This window comes from Balaenoptera physalus (assembly GCF_965194825.1).
Source record: "Balaenoptera physalus genome assembly, chromosome: 19".
Classification (NCBI taxonomy): Eukaryota; Metazoa; Chordata; class Mammalia; order Artiodactyla; family Balaenopteridae; genus Balaenoptera; species Balaenoptera physalus.
This window is the reverse complement of record NC_138900.1, coordinates 6,527,852-6,540,726: the sequence shown is the minus strand read 5'-3', so window position 1 is coordinate 6,540,726 and position 12,875 is coordinate 6,527,852. Positions and strand designations below refer to the sequence as shown.

Genomic DNA, 12,875 nt, shown 5'->3' with positions numbered 1-12,875 from the left:
TCCTGTAGGGCTTAGTCACCTGGGGCTGGGTGATGGGGACAGCTAGGTTGGAATGGCAACCACGATGAGGCAGCCCTGATGAAACAGACCACATTGAGGCCACCATCTGGGAACAGCTACTTTAGCGAGGCTACCACGTTGCCGTGGCAACTACAAAATCACGGGTGGACCTGACACTCTGTGGAGGCAGCCCTGTTAGACGAGCTACTGTGAGTGGGGAGGAGGTGGGCTGGCTGCAGGGGCCAGATGCAGCGGGCAAAGAAGAACCAAAGGCCAGACTGGGGAGGGCTACTCTAGTGAGGTAGCCATGATGGAATGGTGGGCGCTGGGCCTCGGTGGTGGCCCGAGGAGCCAGACACCATGAACAGAAGACTGCGCTGGGGCAGTCTCACTGGAAGAGCTATTTCTGCCATGTTGAATCGGTGACGATGGGGAAACTGCTCGTGACCGGGTTGTTGGTTCTTAAGTGGCCAATCTTTATTAACTTTAATAATTCATCTGTCCGGCCCCGAGGTAGGGTACACTTTGATCTCTGGTCTTTTAGTGACCTCAAAAGAATGTTGGAGGAATCAGAGTCCCCAGAGTTCAGAGGTCTGTGGGTCCAGTCTGGCTTCCATGGCTTGAAGCTGGGTACAAGAGAGAGTTTGTCTCAGAGGCCTTGACTGCGGATGTATCTGCCGTTTGGGGGTGGGTGAGTGGGCACTTTGTACTTCCTGGGAAGGCCTGGGGAGCAGGGTGTCTCAAGAGGAAGAGGCCCCATAGGTTCCAGTGTCCCCACCTTCAAGGACTGGGACATTTCCCCTCCCCAGGCCTTACACGGAACTGGCATCTTGTCTGGCTGACCCCACTCCTTCAGGGCCTGGGCACTCCCTCCCCAGATCCCACCATGCTAGGTCAAGGGGAGCGAGGCTGGGGTGGGGGGATGCCCAGTTAGGAAACCATCACCACCTTTGCTGGGGCGCCAAGGTCCTGCAGACCTTGCCCTGCTTTTGAGAGCCACCTGCCCTCTGGGTACAGATGCCACACCCTGTCAGGACTTAGGAGTCTGGGCTCCTGGTCACCTCTACTCTCAGACACAGGCATCCAGGTCCCAGGCCCTCCTCCCTCAGACCCAGGAGTCCAGGCCCCCGGCCCCTCCTCCCTCAGGTCCAGGGGTCCAGGTCCCCGACCCCTCCTCCCTCAGACCCAGGGGTCCAGGCCCCCGGCCCCTCCCCCCTCAGACCCAGGGGTCCAGGGCCCCGGCCTCTCCTCCCTCAGACCCAGGGGTCCAGGTCCCCGACCCCTCTTCCCTCAGACCCTGGGGTCCAGGTCCCCAGCCCCTCCTCTCTCAGACCCAGGAGCACAGGCCCCCAGCCCCCTTCCTCCCTCAGACCCAGGGGTCCCGCCCCCAGCCCCGCCCATGTCCCTCTCCCCCCTCCTTGCAGCCCCGCCCTCCTCCGCTCACCTCCTCCGCTCACTTCCTCCTGCTCGGTCAGATCCTCGTCCTCGTCTTCCTCCTCGTCGTCCTCCAGCGCCGAGTACTCCTGCGTGAAAGGTACGGCTCCCTGGGCCGAATGGAAGCGCAGGCGGTAGAGCAGCCGCACCCACTGGCCGAACTCGCGGTCGCGGGTCTCCGGCGGGGCCCGTAGCTGCAGGTAGAAGGCGCGGCCGGTGTGGAACTTGACCTTGAGTTGCCAGCGGCTTTCGTCGTGGACGAAGAGCTGGACGAACTGCAAGGGGAACAGCCTGGCGGGCGGGAAGGGCAGCCTCAGCGTCTGATCCTCCCCGGCTCCGCAGCGCCCACCCCAGCGCCCCTCTCCCCGCCCGGAAGGATACTTTTCCACTTTCTCTGCCTCTTGCATTTTATCCATCCCCAATTTTCTTCCATACACAGAGCCCATCCGTGTCTCCCGCTGGTCCTCCCTCCTAAACGCGAAACTCATATTGCTGCTTACTTGAAATTTCCATTTGTATGTTGGATCGACATCGGACACATAAAATGTCCAACAGCCAAATTCCTGACCTTCCCCCAGCCCCGAAGCTGCTCCTCTCCGTCTTCCCCATCTTAACTACATCCTCCCACTTGCTCAGTCAGAAACCGTGGGGGTCGACTTTTTCACATTCTTAGCCAATCCTACCAAATCCTGATGGCTCCACCGTTAAAATGCAGTCACAGTCCGATGATTTCTAAGTCCCTCCACCAGCCGCCCCCGACCCCCGCCGTCCAGCCACCGTAATTTCCCGCCTTCAGCCCAGTCTGTTCCCATGCGGCCGCCAGAGGGCGCCAATCAACACCCGCGTTAGCTCAAATCCCTCCCGTGGCTCAGAGTAAAAGCAGAGTCCTCGCCTTGACTACAAGGCCCTGCGGGATCTGATCTGCCCCCTTTGTTCCCTCTCTGCCCTCCCCTCCCACCCACTCTCCTCGCTTACTCGGCTCCAGCCATACTGGTCTCACTGTCCCATATTGGTCCTACCGCAGGACCTTTGCACAGGCCGTTCCCTCTGTCATCCCCCAGCCATCCCCATAGCTTGGCCCCTTCCTCTCTTAGAGAAGATCTGTTTACAACCTCCAGCCTATATACAACCACATTCGCCCTTGCAGACCTCCCCATGCCCACCCCCATGCCCCATCTGTCTCCACAGACCTCACCCACTGGACAAATTGACATCTGTCTGCTTTCCTAGTAGAAGGTGAGCTTGAGGGCAGAGATTTTTGGTCCAATTTTATTCAGTGCTCCTTCCGTAGTACCCAGAGCTGACCCATGGTCAGTGCTGAGTGAATGCTCAGGCCCCCAGCCTGATTCAAGGTCCAACAAGGCAGTGGAGGAAACAATCCAGACAGGATGCGTAACTTGGCACAGATCACACAGCAGGGATTTGAACCCAAGTCTTACCCATGTTCTTAACAACACTGGGTAGCCACATACCACCTCCCTCAGGCCCTGCAAGACTACCTCTAGAAACTGGTCTTACAGACACCCTCGCAGCTGAGCACATGGATGTCCCTTGCCTGCCACACTGGTTGTCACCCCAAGGCACAGGACACATCAGACTCCCTCAGTAGGCAACTCGATCTATTAGTATGTTCCCCAAATGGAAGAATAACAGCTGACATTTCCAGAGCGCATACTCTGTGCCAGGTGCTGTTCCAAGAGTTTTACAGACATTTACTTAGTTTATCCCCTGACAGCCCTGGAAGGTGGGCTCTCCTCTTATCCTCATGTTGCCGATGAGGAAACTGAGGCCCAGACGGGTAGGAAACTTGGCCAAAGACAGTGAAGAAGAGGTGAAGCCAGGATTTGAAACCAGGCCGTCTGAAGGCAGCCATTCGTTCAAGGACATTCCCTATTACATCATCACAGCAAGACGCCGGATGCAAGCTAGGTGTCCAAGGGGACGGAGTTTGTTGAATTGTGTGTGTCCAAAATTGGATCTGTGTGCACTGGCACAGAATCACTCAGGGCTGGAAGCTGGTTAGAAGTGAGGGGCCGGGGGATGTGTCTTGAGGCTGAGTTGGCAGAGCAAGTTCAATGATTTTACTTCGATGGTATGTTTTCTCTGGGGCTGGGAGGGGAGAGTGCTGAAGGAGATGATGAGGGTCAAAGCCCCCCTCTCAGCACCATCCTTAGCATCCTTCCAACTGCAGGTTGTGACTCATACGGTGGGATACAATTAGCATTGAAAAGAAAAGCAAGATGGTAGAGAATGTCCCAGTACAAGGTTCCGGCATCAGAATACTGCTTTGTGAGATGTTTTAAACTTATTTGGGGGGATAAATAAAGGCTGTAAGTGGCATCAAGTTTGTTCAGGTCAGAATCAGATTCTACCACCAAATGAGTTACATCCAAAATTGCAGACAAAGGATTGTGTGCGTGCGTGCGTGTGTGTGTATGTGACAATGTGACTCCATCCTTCCTTCCTTACCTCCCTTCCCCCATCCCCCTTTCTTTCATTAACTGTGAGATGTAGCCAAAAAACTGAAAGCCACCAGCAGAATGTTTCTGGAAATATACTCTATGCCTGTAAATGTCTTGGTATTTGCAGCTGGAGTTGGAGACAGGAGCCTAGGATGGAAGAAAGGTGTATTTTGTGCTATGTGTGTTTTGTACCTTGGAGTGTATTTGCATTACTTTTTCAATGAAAAAACCAAAGACCTGAAGGGGCAGTGTGGAGTGTGGCCCAGGAGCTCCAGAATCGTGAGGTCAGCAATCCTGAGGAGCCCAAGGTTCTGATCCCAGGCCACCCCTGACCCACTGTGGGACCCAGGGCAAGTAGCTCCCCTCTCTGGGCCTCAGTTTTTCTTATGGAGGGGCCTAAGGGGCCCCACCATATGACAGTAGGAGGTCAGGGAAGAGATGATGTGCATGGTCAAGGGGACGCCTGGCATGCAGTAAGTGCTGCATAAATGGTCATTCTCCTGATCCCTGCCAGGGTGTAGCTGAGGACAGTCCCCCTCACGTCTGTCTATCCCTGATTCCTGGCCCCTGTGGATGGCCCCGTCCTTGTTCTCTTGGGTGGACAGTAGCCCAGAGGCTAGCAGCCATTCATGGCTCCTGGCCCTGGAGGTCGTGTGGGTGAAAGGAGGTGCTGCAGGGGGCCTAGGATGCCCAGAGCTGGGGAGGAAGGAGGTCTAGGCTGGGGTGGGGGCAGTCACCCGAAGAGCTGCAGGCGTCCGTTCTCCTTGGCAGGGCCCGCCAGAAGCAACAGGTCTGGGAGTTCCAGAGCAGGACTGGAGGCTGCCACCCCCATGGTGACCTTGTTGGCAACTTCTCCCAACCGGGTCACCTGGGGCCGGGGGTCAGAGGTTAGAAGCCAGATAGATGGGGGGCGGGATTGGGGAGGAATCAGGAATTTTGGTAGGGTTAAGGATCAGGAACCAAGTTAGTTAACCAGCAAGATGGGGATCAGAGATCCTGGGGTCAAAGGTCAAGAGTCATATGGGTATGAAGTCAGGGTAAATGGACCGAGGGAATCAAAGGCCAGGGTTCATAGGGAAGCAGGAATTTCAGGAGATGGGCATTAGGGGGAGTGATCAGATAGGGCGAACAGAGGTTCCCCAAGTCAGGAGGCCGGGGCTCAGGCTTGGGCTCGGAGGGCCCTGGGGCTCCACACCTGCACGAAGTTGCTCTCAAAGATGGGTAAATCCCGCAGCTGGTCGAACTCGCCGCTCAGGAGATGGCGTTGGAGCCGTCCCGGCTGGCGCGTGGGACAGGCTGGAACCAGGGGGCGTTCTACATGGGCGGCAAAGTTCGCAGGTCAGTTCCAGGAGGCTGGGCCAAGGTCCCCGGGTCAGCCCCGCGCTGAGGGTAGAGGGTTCCCGGCTACCGGTCTCCGTATCGCAGGCTCCATCCCTCACCTGGTTCCCTCACCTGGTCCAACCCCTCCAGGCCCGGCTCCGCCTCTCACCTGCCATCCCACCTGGTCCCGCCTCACCTGCTCCACCAAGGGCCGAATTATGCTTGTGCCCCCGTTTCATCGCAACGTCCCGCCCCTTGTGGGGAGCGGAGGGAGGCGCCCACAGAGAAAATGGGGGGGCGGGGCCCCGGGGCTCTGTGACGTCACAACGCGACGGACCGGGTTTAACTGCGTCACGGAGGAGACGTCCGCGATTGTGGCGTCATCCAAGGGGCGGTGCCCGGAGGCCCGGATGGAGCGGCGCCCGCCCCGTGACGTCAGGCCCTGGTAGCGGGCGGGCGCTAGTGCGCAGACGCAAAGAGCCGGCGCAGGCGCACGGGCGACAGGATGTGGGCCGTTCCTCCCGGCGTGCTCCGCGGCGCCCGGCTCACTCCAGCCCCTTGGCTGGTGGGACGGGGCCGAAATGGTCGCGCCCGGCGCTGGGGCGACTCGGCTGCTCCTGCTCTTGCTGATGGCGGCAGCAGCCCCCAGCCGGGCGCGGGGTAGTGGTTGCCGGCCCGGGGCCGCTGTGCGGGGGGTGAGTGCTTATTCACTGTGCACATAGGGCGGGGTTGACGGAAATCGTGGGTCTCGGGCCTTTAGGTCGGTTAAGGTGGGAACGAAGTTGCGCAGGACCGAGAGGGAAGACGAGGTAAAAGAACCGTGGAAAGCGAGGCTGCAGTTCTGCGCACGCATGAGGCCGCACAACTGGGAGAAAGCGAGAGGATAGTTAGGAAGGCTCTAGCTCGTGAATATGCATAAGGAGGCGGTGCTCCTTATGGGATTTTGCCATCCCCTCTCTGGGCCTTAGTGGGTTTTTTTTTTGTTTTTTTAAAAAATTTATTTATTTTTATTTATTATTTATTTTTGGCTGTGTTGGGTCTTCGTTTCTGTGCGAGGGCCTTCTCTAGTTGCGGCAAGCGGGGGCCACTCTTCATCGCGGTGCGCGGGCCTCTCACTATCGCGGCCTCTCTTGTTGCGGAGCACAGGCTCCAGACGCGCAGGCTCAGCAGTTGTGGCTCACGGGCCTAGTTGCTCCGCGGCATGTGGGATCTTCCCAGACCAGGGCTCGAACCCGTGTCCCCTGCATTGGCAGGCAGATTCTCAACCACTGCGCCACCAGGGAAGCCCTGGGCCTTAGTTTTTCTTATGGATGGGCCTAAGGGGATCCCTAATCCCATTTTGGGATGGGACTTTGGCACCTGGGCGTTGGGTGCGGTGAAAACGAGGCTGCACCGAAAGAGAAGTTTGGGGCAAGAACTTCCTTAACGTTAGGACGCTAGGGATCCGCAGTCATGAATATGTTTGAGGAGGTGTGGCCCGGGTGGAATCCTGGCACATCAGACGTCGGGGTGGCTAAAATTAAAGAGGCGTCGGGGGGGGGGGGCTCTCGGAGGAGTTCCGCCTCCCGAATATGCATGAGGAGGGCGGGATCTTGAGCTCGCGGATTAAAATCTGGAACGAGGTAGCGCAGGCTTGAGGGCGTAGAGAGGAGGATGCAGAGTTAGGAGAGATGTGGAGAGTTGGAGAAAAGGAAGGCATGGAATCTGGAATGTGCTTGAGAGGGATGGAACTCGGGCGGCATCGTGGCTATTGGGGCTGTGAAGGTGAAAACGAGGTCACTTGGATATTAGCTTGGGAAGGATGCCCTTTAACTCATGAATAGTTATGATGCTAGGTGCGAAAGTGACCTGGAGATAGTTGCCTTGGAAACGAGGTTCCGCTGGTTTGCAGGCTCGGGTTTTCTCTAGCCCGTGCAGATCATGAATTTTCATGAAATGGGCGGTTCACGGTGGAATAGTGGGCAAGCGTCAGTGTTTGGATATGGGTATGAAAATAAGGCTCCTGACGCAGCCTGTAGGTCTGTCTGTCCTGGGGTCCGCGGATCCTGCCGGACTGAGGGCTCTGATGGTCATTACCTGGGGCCCTCTCTATCTCTATCCGACCTGCAGGTGGGGGCAGAAGGTCGAGAGGGCGAGAGCTGCGGCGCCGTGGGGCTGCTGCTGGAGCACTCATTTGAGATCGGTGAGTCCAGCAACGTCCTGACCTGGACACTTACCCAGTGCCCTGTGTCAGGAACTCGGGTGCCACTCAGCGTGGGACATGCCATCCATTCACTTATAGCTTTGCACTTGGGAGTGTGTTTGCATTACACTGGGGAGGTGGGAGGCGGCGGAGAACAGAAGCTCTGTCTTTGAATACTCCCATACCTGTAAGACAAATGCCAGTTTCAGAAAGGTCAGTATGGCAGTAATAACCTCAGAGCAGACTGACCAATTACCCCATGCCCTGCCCTAGTGGTTAGATGTATTATCTCAAACATCTGTATTAACTCAGATATCCTCAGCATAGTCAAGCAGAATAGGAGGTGTTAGGGATAACCCCATTTTCCAGAAGAGGAAACTGAGGTGCAGAGAGATACCAGACAAGCGAATGGCAGAGGTGGGACCTTTTCTAAAGCCCAGCTTAAACTGCCGCATTTCAGGCCTCCAGACTCCCAGAGCATAGATGTCAGTGTGGCCCAGGGGTTCATAATCGAGTCTGAGGCCCCAAGCTCTGGGGGCACCTGTTTTAAACACTGAAGCTCGGACCCTCTGCAGACCTCCCCAGTCAGACCCTGGCATCTGCCCAAGAAAGCCTGGTGGTTGGGAGCTCCTGAGCTCTGCAGCCCCTGTATTCCGCAGCTGGGGAAACTGAGGCCCACTTAAGTCACGTGAGCGACTCTGGGTCACCTGGCAAGGCAGAGGCAGGGCTTCAGAGACACGTGGGGCTGTCCCCAGTTTTTAAGTGGGAAAATGGGGGCTTGGGATGGGGAAGCGACCTGGTCACTGCGAAGGCTGACGTCCAGGCTCCCACACAGATGACAGTGCCCACTTCCGGAAGCGGGGCTCGCTGCTCTGGAACCAGCAAGATGGCACTTTGTCTTTGTCGCAGCGGCAGCTCAGCGAGGAGGAGCGGGGCCAGCTCCGGGTGAGGACGGGACCCCCGGCTCTGCTGGGGCTGGGGGCACGTGCCTCAGAGCACAGCACGCGTACTTCGGGGCCTCTGCCCGAGCTGTTTCCTCTGCGCAGCACTCCCTCTTCCCCACAGTTTTCGTACGGTCAGCTCCTCTCGCTCTTCTAGATTCAGCCACGATGCTTCACACTTAGTGCAAGATTTGCTTGTGAGGAGAAAGGGATTCCCACGGTAGCCATGGTTAAGCAGGAGAACGTTACCTCTCCTGTCGCTCTGCTTTGTGGCCTCCTCAAGGGCTGGGTTCCCCTCAGGTCCGCCTGGGTCCTCCCTAGGGATGGTGTGGAGCTGGGGGGGTGCGGGGGGGGAGGTTCCAGGCAGCAAGGTAGAGGAAGGGAAGAAGGAGGGCCAGAGGGAACAGCCGGCTCTGGGGGAAAGCTCGAGAAAGCTGCCACAATCCACTTCCACTCCGTCCCTTTGGCCAGTTGGAGCTGCAAGGGAAGCTGGGGACGCAGGCTTTATTCTGGGCGGCTGTGGGCCTGTGGGTGCCAGCGCTGTGGGAGAGATCAGGCTGAGGCCCGCCCTGGCCAGCCTTCCTGCGTGGTGCCCGCGTGATTCCTGTCACAGTTGCCCACAGAGAGAACTAGCTGCTCATATAACCGGGGAGTCCGGGTGTGGGGCTGGACCCAGACCTGCGGGAAGTGTCCTCGGGACCTACTCTGTCGCTGGGCTGGCCTCTGCTCTCCTCGTGGTGGTCTCCCCCCGGGTGGGGCACCCAGTGGGAGGAGTCTTGGGCTTGGCCGGGCCAGGGAGTGGGGGATGCTGGCTGGGCGAGACTGGGGAAGGGCCCTCCTGGCTGTGGGCCCAGTGGGTGTCCAGACCAGGTGGGGGCTGGGCACTGTGCCTCTCACCGCCACCCTCTCCTCTCCGCCCTGCAGGATGTGGCCGCACTGAATGGCCTGTACCGTGTCCGGATTCCACGGCGGCCTGGGGCCCCTGACGGCCCAGAAGCCGGTGGCTACGTCTCCTCCTTTGTCCCCGCGGTGAGTCGGTGATGAGGTCAGCCCCCATCCTTGCTTTGCCCACCCGCTCTAGCCTGGGTTCTTAAATGCCCCAGCATTTAAGGACCTGGCCTTGCCCTCAAGGGTCTCCCGGGCTGGAGGGGGACAATCCAGTTGGTGGGCCCTGGGGAGGCCGTTGCTTCTGCCGGAGGTGGGCAGGGGGCCATGGAGGGCTTTGAAAGATGCTTCGGGGGCCCTGTGGGGTGGGGAAGGAGGCTTGGTGGGGGGGCTGGCCTGCTGCGAGGCCTGGGCAGCAGCCCCTGCTGGCCTCCCTCCTCTCACCGCCCCCCTCCTCCCCCAGTGCTCCCTGGTAGAGTCGCACCTCTCGGACCAGCTGACCCTCCACGTGGACGTGGCCGGCAACGTGGTGGGGGTGTCGGTGGTGACGTACCCTGGAGGCTGCCGGGGCCACGAGGTGGAGGACGTGGACCTGGAGCTGTTCAACACCTCAGTGCAGCTGCAGCCGCCGGTCCCGGCGCCAGGGTGAGGAGCGGCTGCGGGGCGGCGGGCAGAGCCAGCCCTGTCCCCGGCTGGCCGGCCTTCCGCTGCCTCTCACTCCGGCCCCGCCCCTCCCAGGCTGCCGCGGGGTCTCCCGGGCCCTCATCCCCTCTCCTCCTTCTACCCCCACCCCCCAGGCCCGAGACGGCAGCCTTCATCGAGCGCTTGGAGATGGAGCAGGCCCAGAAAGCCAAGAACCCCCAGGAGCAGAAGTCCTTTTTCGCGAAATATGTGAGTAGGGTTCTGCCCGCCCCCGGCCGCTTCCCCCCCGGCTCGCCCCCTCCCATGCTGAGCCCCCCTCTGCCCTGCTCCCCTCGCCCACGGCCCTCCTCTGGGCCTCCTGTATGTCGGGCCTGCTTGGCTCCCCCGGCGTCTCTGTGCACGTCCTCCTGGCCCCTGGCCGGAGCCCCTGCCCCTGCCCCTGCCACTGTCAGCCTGTGGTGGTGCTCACGGGGCATCCGGTCTCCGCAAATGGCCGGCCCGGAGCTGGGCAGTGAGGGGGACTGGGGACAGCCCCTCGGGTGCCTGGGCTGGGGGCAGTGTCGGCCTTGCCTGTCGGGAGGGAGTGCGGTGAGGAGGGTGTGGTCACGGGAGGGGCGGGGTCCGAGCTCGGAGGAGGCTGGGACCAAGGTCTCGGGGAGAGGATGAGGCCTGACCCAGGCTGGGAGGCTGGGGCGTGGGGGGCACCCGGCAGAGCCCTCGAAGGAACGGGAGGTTTGGAAAGGAGGGAGCGGGTGGGCTCCGCCAGCCGGGCCAGGGGGGTGGGTGGAGGGGCTGTGCCGGGTGGTGCCCGGGAGGCCGGGAGCCGGCAGCTGAGGGTGAGCCTGTGCTGCTGCTGGGGCAGCTCTTGAGGCCCAGGGCCCTTGGCGCCGGAGGCGCTGGCGGCTCCGGGGGCCCTTGGCGCCGGGGGCGCTGGCGGCTCTGGGGGCGCTGGCGGCGCTGGGGCTGCAGGAGGTGGTCCCCCCCCCAGGCAGGGGCAGGGGGCAGTGGAAGCCAGTGTGGCTGGGCCCTTGGGGCCTCAGGTCGGAGGCTGCTGAGCCTGACTGTGCTGGGCGCCGTGTCCATGGGGCCTTGGTTAGTGTGCCGGGAGCCCCTGATGTCAGGAGATGTCAGGAGAGCCGGGCTGCGGGGAAACTGAGGCCCAGAGAGGCCGAGAGCTTGCCCACTCCCGGCTCTGCCCTCCCTCATGGCCGCGGGATGCCACAGCCGCCACTGGCCCTGACCTGCGCCCCCCTCCCTCCTCAGTGGCACCTCATCCTGGGGGGGGCCGTGTTGCTCACAGCCCTGCGTCCTGCTGCCCCCGGGCTCGCACCGTCACCGCACGAGGCCTGAGTGAGGACTGAGCCCCCTCCCGCCTCCCCCGCCCCTGCACCCCGCCAGCCCTTCCCCAACCCGTAGTGGAGTAGGGGACCTGGGCCCCCTTCCCTCACTGCCTCCCCTCACGCCGGCCCCCGCCTCCCCACCCTGGCCCGGACACTGCTCATTCTCCCCTCTCTTCTCTCTGTCTCCCTGTTTGTCCGTCTGTCCTTCTGCCATCCTGTCTGGCTCACAGTGGATGTACATCATTCCCGTGGTCCTGTTCCTCATGATGTCGGGAGCACCGGACGCCGGGGGCCAGGGCGGGGGCGGCGGTGGCGGCGGAGGTGGTGGCCGGTGAGGGGCCCAGGGCCCGTGAGTGCCCCGTCCTCTTTCGCTCAGCGGACGCCCTTCCTGCCCAGCGTGCTCGTGTCCTTGGTCATCACAGGAAGGATTTGCCGGCCCCTCCTGTCTCCCCATCGCATGAGGGTAGGAGAGCGCCCCCTCCCCAGGAGTCCCTTCCCTCTGGGCCTTGGCGTTACTGGTGGCGGAAGGGCGGTGGGTTCTGGGCCCTGCTGCACCCCGCCCTCCCCTGTGGCCCCGCTGTAGCCCCAGAGGCTTCCCTTTGCCACAGGGTAGAGCCCAAGCTCCTGGTCCAGCTCTGACCTCACTTCTGGTTCCCCCCACTCCACCCCCTGAGGCCCTGCAGTTTGGGAACATGCCTAGTTCTCTCCAGCCTCTGTGCCTTTGTTGTGGTCTTCTCGCTCTGCCTGGCCAGGTTAGATGATACCCCTAACTTGTCTGACACTGGATTGGGACACCAGCCTCCTGTCTGTCTGCCCTTGAGGGCACCCTGGGCTCTTCGCAGCCCAGAGCTGGCACAGAGCAGGGGGGGGCTGGCCACGGGCGCCCCCTTTTCCATCCCTCCGTGCAGCCCTGTCCCCTGTTTTGGTCTATATCTGCCCACGGCTCTGAGTGGGAGTTGAGAATTCCTGCCATCAGGATGCCAGGCCCTCCATAGGCTTCTGGGCTTGAAGAAGTGATGTTGAAAGTCAAAACAAACATTTAGTGGAGTCAGGGGCCAGATGATGTAAATAGAATCCCTTTCCTGGCCTGGGTATCTTCCCTGGGACTTTGCTGGGTCCTTGCTATCTATATCTCCTTCTCCTTTCGTCTATTTAAAAACATTGACAAAGCAACATATTGAAATAGGTAAACATTTTGGAAAGTTACAACTTGCAGCAGCCAGTGCAACTGTTGACTTGGCTGAGAGGCAGTCAGGATGTACCAGCGCTGCTGAATTCCCCTGGTCACTGTGTGTGTTATTCAGAAACACCAAAAAATGGCTGCCATTGTCATGGTAACGGCTGCGTCAGGCTCCACGGTGTCTGGGTAGCAGATTATTAAACGGTCCCCCAAACGTTCAACGTTCAGCTTGCCTCCTGCTTTATGTGGTTATAAATAGTGCGACATCGCGGGTCTGTCGTTGATCTGCCTCTGATGTGAGTTTGCATGACTTCCCGCAGACTCATGACCTGAAGTAGACTACCAAGGCAGATTAGAGATGTTTTGTGAACAGGGAAAACAGCCGAGGAAGGTGTGCAGTGGAGTCTTGTCTCCCTGATCACTTGATCATTTTAGTCCATTTGTTTTCCCTCCCGGAGTGTCTGTGCGGGCACCAACAAACAGGAACGT

General features: G+C 60.0%; 2 protein-coding genes across 8 annotated transcripts; one reads left to right on the top strand and one right to left on the bottom strand.

The window, feature by feature from the left end:
• Positions 1-78: 78 nt before the first annotated feature.
• GARIN5A (golgi associated RAB2 interactor 5A) lies at positions 79-5,657 on the bottom strand. 4 transcript variants are annotated; one of them, XM_082437969.1, is made up of 5 exons: positions 5,386-5,646; positions 5,092-5,210; positions 4,634-4,764; positions 1,445-1,725; positions 453-626 (listed from the first exon to the last, which is right to left on the bottom strand). In XM_082437969.1, the coding sequence occupies exons 1-5, from the start codon at positions 5,453-5,455 to the stop codon at positions 586-588; spliced, it is 642 nt and encodes a 213-aa protein (XP_082294095.1). In that variant the 5' UTR covers positions 5,456-5,646; the 3' UTR covers positions 453-585. The 4 variants fall into 4 exon arrangements, with proteins under 4 accessions (XP_082294094.1, XP_082294095.1, XP_082294092.1 ...); XM_082437968.1 differs by lacking the exon at positions 4,634-4,764 and having other exon boundaries at positions 79-626; positions 5,386-5,648; XM_082437966.1 differs by lacking the exon at positions 453-626 and having other exon boundaries at positions 632-1,725; positions 5,386-5,657.
• A 74-nt stretch (positions 5,658-5,731) lies between these two features.
• On the top strand, positions 5,732-12,607 carry EMC10 (ER membrane protein complex subunit 10). 4 transcript variants are annotated; one of them, XM_082437964.1, is made up of 8 exons: positions 5,732-5,911; positions 7,326-7,398; positions 8,222-8,343; positions 9,264-9,368; positions 9,688-9,869; positions 10,022-10,115; positions 11,130-11,216; positions 11,437-12,607. In XM_082437964.1, the coding sequence occupies exons 1-7, from the start codon at positions 5,798-5,800 to the stop codon at positions 11,214-11,216; spliced, it is 777 nt and encodes a 258-aa protein (XP_082294090.1). In that variant the 5' UTR covers positions 5,732-5,797; the 3' UTR covers positions 11,437-12,607. The 4 variants fall into 4 exon arrangements, with proteins under 4 accessions (XP_082294090.1, XP_082294088.1, XP_082294091.1 ...); XM_082437965.1 differs by having other exon boundaries at positions 5,735-5,911; positions 8,234-8,343; XM_082437962.1 differs by lacking the exon at positions 11,130-11,216 and having other exon boundaries at positions 5,733-5,911.
• Positions 12,608-12,875: the final 268 nt, after the last annotated feature.